The following is a 2547-nucleotide window of genomic DNA, read 5'->3' on the forward strand; positions in this document are numbered from 1 at the left end:
GAGGTGGGGGTGGGGGCAAGGCTGGCGCTTCGTGGCTCAGGGCCTCCCCATCCTGAGTTAAAGTCTTATTAGTTTCCTCTTTCTGAAATTGCCATTAGGCACAGAGGTGAGTTCTCAGATGAATGCTAACAGATACTGATTGAGCCAAACTGTTCTAAATGCTAAAATGACCAACTTCTTTATTTCTCATGGCCAACCTGTGAGGGGGCTGCTTTTGTTGGCCCCCATCTAACACACAGGGATGCTGAGGTATGAGGTGTTCAGACTTGCCCAGGATCACACAGTGGGGAATAAGAATAATTAATGTGCACTGGGCACCTAGGACCTGTGTGCCCAGGTGGTCTATCATTAGATCCCTGAAATAATCTGATGAAGTAGGTATATTGCTGACCCAGCTTTCAGCTGAAGCATCTGGACAGATAAGGGGCTTACCCAAGGTTACCCAGTAAGTAGCAGAGCTGGGACTTGAACCCAGGCCATCTGGGCTCCTTCCATTTGCTGCCTGTTGGGTACAATGTGGCTCTGCTCTTGTTACAGGGTGACCTTGGCAGGGGATGTGGCCTCTCATGACCTTCCCCAGTTCCTCAACTGCAGGATGGGGGGAGGCGTCGGCCCTCCTAGTGCTCATCCCGCACCCTGCCCACCTCTCCCCTCAGATGAAGTTCTCCCTGGAGAAGCTGCATCAAGGCATCACCATCTCAGACCCTCCCTTCGACTCCCAGCCACGGCCCGATGACAGCTTCTCCTGAGGACGCCAGGCCACACCGCTGTCCCTCCAAATGGACAGATGGACACAGAGCCTCGGTAGCCACTGCTGGCACGGTGTGAACACCGGGAGCCTCCTGCCCACCCTTCCCAGTGGCCCAGCCCGGGGCCATGCAGACATAGGGACCACAGAACCAAGATGCACTTTAGACCAGTGTGTGCGAGTCCAGCTGCCATTGCCTGCCCGGCCAGGGAGCTTGCCTGGCCTTCAGCAGGCCTCCTGCTAACTTATTTTGCCCAGCTGGGGTTGTGGGGGATATCTCCCAGGGTGCACAATCCCTTTAGCTCTGGGTTTAATGTATTATATTTATTTGGAGCCGACAGAGCCTCAATAAAGGTTTGGAAATGGCTGTGGCTGTGCCTATGGGACCCCGGGAGCAGGTGGGAGCCTCCCGTTGCACTCAGATTCTGCTGCGGTGGTGGAGGGGGTGCTCTGTCCATTTTCTGGGGCCATAGTCATTGACATGACCTGGAATTCCCCAGCATCTTACACAAGCTTTGCATCATCAGAATCCAGTGCAGGGGCTCCTAAGACAGACTTTAATGCTTGTTGGCCTAGGTTCGAATCCTACCTCTGATACTTAGCAGGCATGTAACCTGGAGCTGGTCAGCCTCTCCCAGCTTCAGTTTCCTCTTCTGTTCAATGGGCATGAGAATAGCACCGGTCTCCCAGGGTGGTTAGTTGTTCTCAAATTTTGGCTGCATCAGAGTCTCTTGGAGGGTTTGTTAACAGGCAGACTGCCATACCCACCCACAGGATCTTTGACTCAGCCGGTCTGGGGTGGGCTGACAACAAGTTCCTAGGTGCTGCTGCTGCTGCTTGTCCAAGGACCCCACTTTGAAAACTGCTTTATGAGGATGCAAGGAGTTAATATGGCTACTTATGACAGGGCCAGGCACAGAGTAAATATTCAATAATGTTACTCTTATTGCAGAAAAATTGAGGGGAGAAAAGTAACTAATGCAGTGAGTACCAAGTATGTACCAGGCTAAGTGTCATGGTCTGATGTTCATTTAATTCTCACAGTGGCTCTCTGAGATGGAGACAAATAATTACATGCCTGGGGCCACTCAGCAGGGAGGCATAGGCCCCTAGTGACGTAGGCCTGGCCCCTAGTGACTTTGCATTTAGATGGCATTTAGATGGCGGGCCCTAACCCATTCTGGACCCCACAATGGCCCATCCAGGTTAAGGCCATCTGGATTCCTGTCTTACTGATGAGGAAATGGTCTAAGGAGCCAATGTAGTCCTTCATCAGGTAGAACCTGGATCTGTCCACTCAAACCCTGTGCTGGTTCCAGAGTGAGTAAGAGGTAGAGAGACCTTCCACATGTCACAGTGAGGCTATAAGAATCTTTGTAATTGATGGGTTGGGGCAGAAGAGAGGAGGGGTTGAGTAGAGGCGGGATGGGCCACAGGTGGCGAAGAGCAGAGCCAGCTTCTCCTACCCTCTAGCTATGTGGTCATGACAAGTTACCCACCCTGAGCCTCAGTTTCCCATACCTGTAAAGTGGGCATAATGGTGATACCCACCTTGTAGGAAGAATTCGATGAGTTAATGTTAGTAAAGTGCATAGAGCAGCACCAAGCCTATAGCAGGAACATCAGCTTGTGGGGCTGCCAGGGTCTCCTGCCCAGTGCCTAAGGCCTGTCCTCATTGTGCCTCTGTTTGCCACCCCTGCCAGAGGAAGTGTTCAGAATAGCAAGAAGGTTATTTTCTGCAGAGGAATTTCACAAGCCAGGAGGTGCTGGCACAGAGGCCCAGACAAAATAAGGTGTCC

The 2547-nt window shown here is 52.1% G+C and overlaps 1 protein-coding gene across 3 annotated transcripts in view; it reads left to right on the forward strand.

The window, feature by feature from the left end:
* Positions 1–1115, forward strand: part of GRAMD1A (GRAM domain containing 1A) — a 22861-nt gene extending 21746 nt beyond the window's left edge. For all 3 annotated transcript variants that reach the window (XM_023524184.1, XM_011381740.1, XM_023524185.1), the window contains one exon: positions 657–1115. In XM_023524184.1, the coding sequence (XP_023379952.1) occupies positions 657–749 (93 nt within the window). In that variant the 3' untranslated portion in view covers positions 750–1115. The remainder of the gene's footprint in view (positions 1–656) is intronic.
* The last annotated feature ends 1432 nt before the right edge of the window (positions 1116–2547 follow it).

The sequence above is a fragment of the Pteropus vampyrus genome, unplaced genomic scaffold (genome assembly GCF_000151845.1).
Source record: "Pteropus vampyrus isolate Shadow unplaced genomic scaffold, Pvam_2.0 Scaffold452, whole genome shotgun sequence".
NCBI classification, from domain to species: domain Eukaryota; kingdom Metazoa; phylum Chordata; class Mammalia; order Chiroptera; family Pteropodidae; genus Pteropus; species Pteropus vampyrus.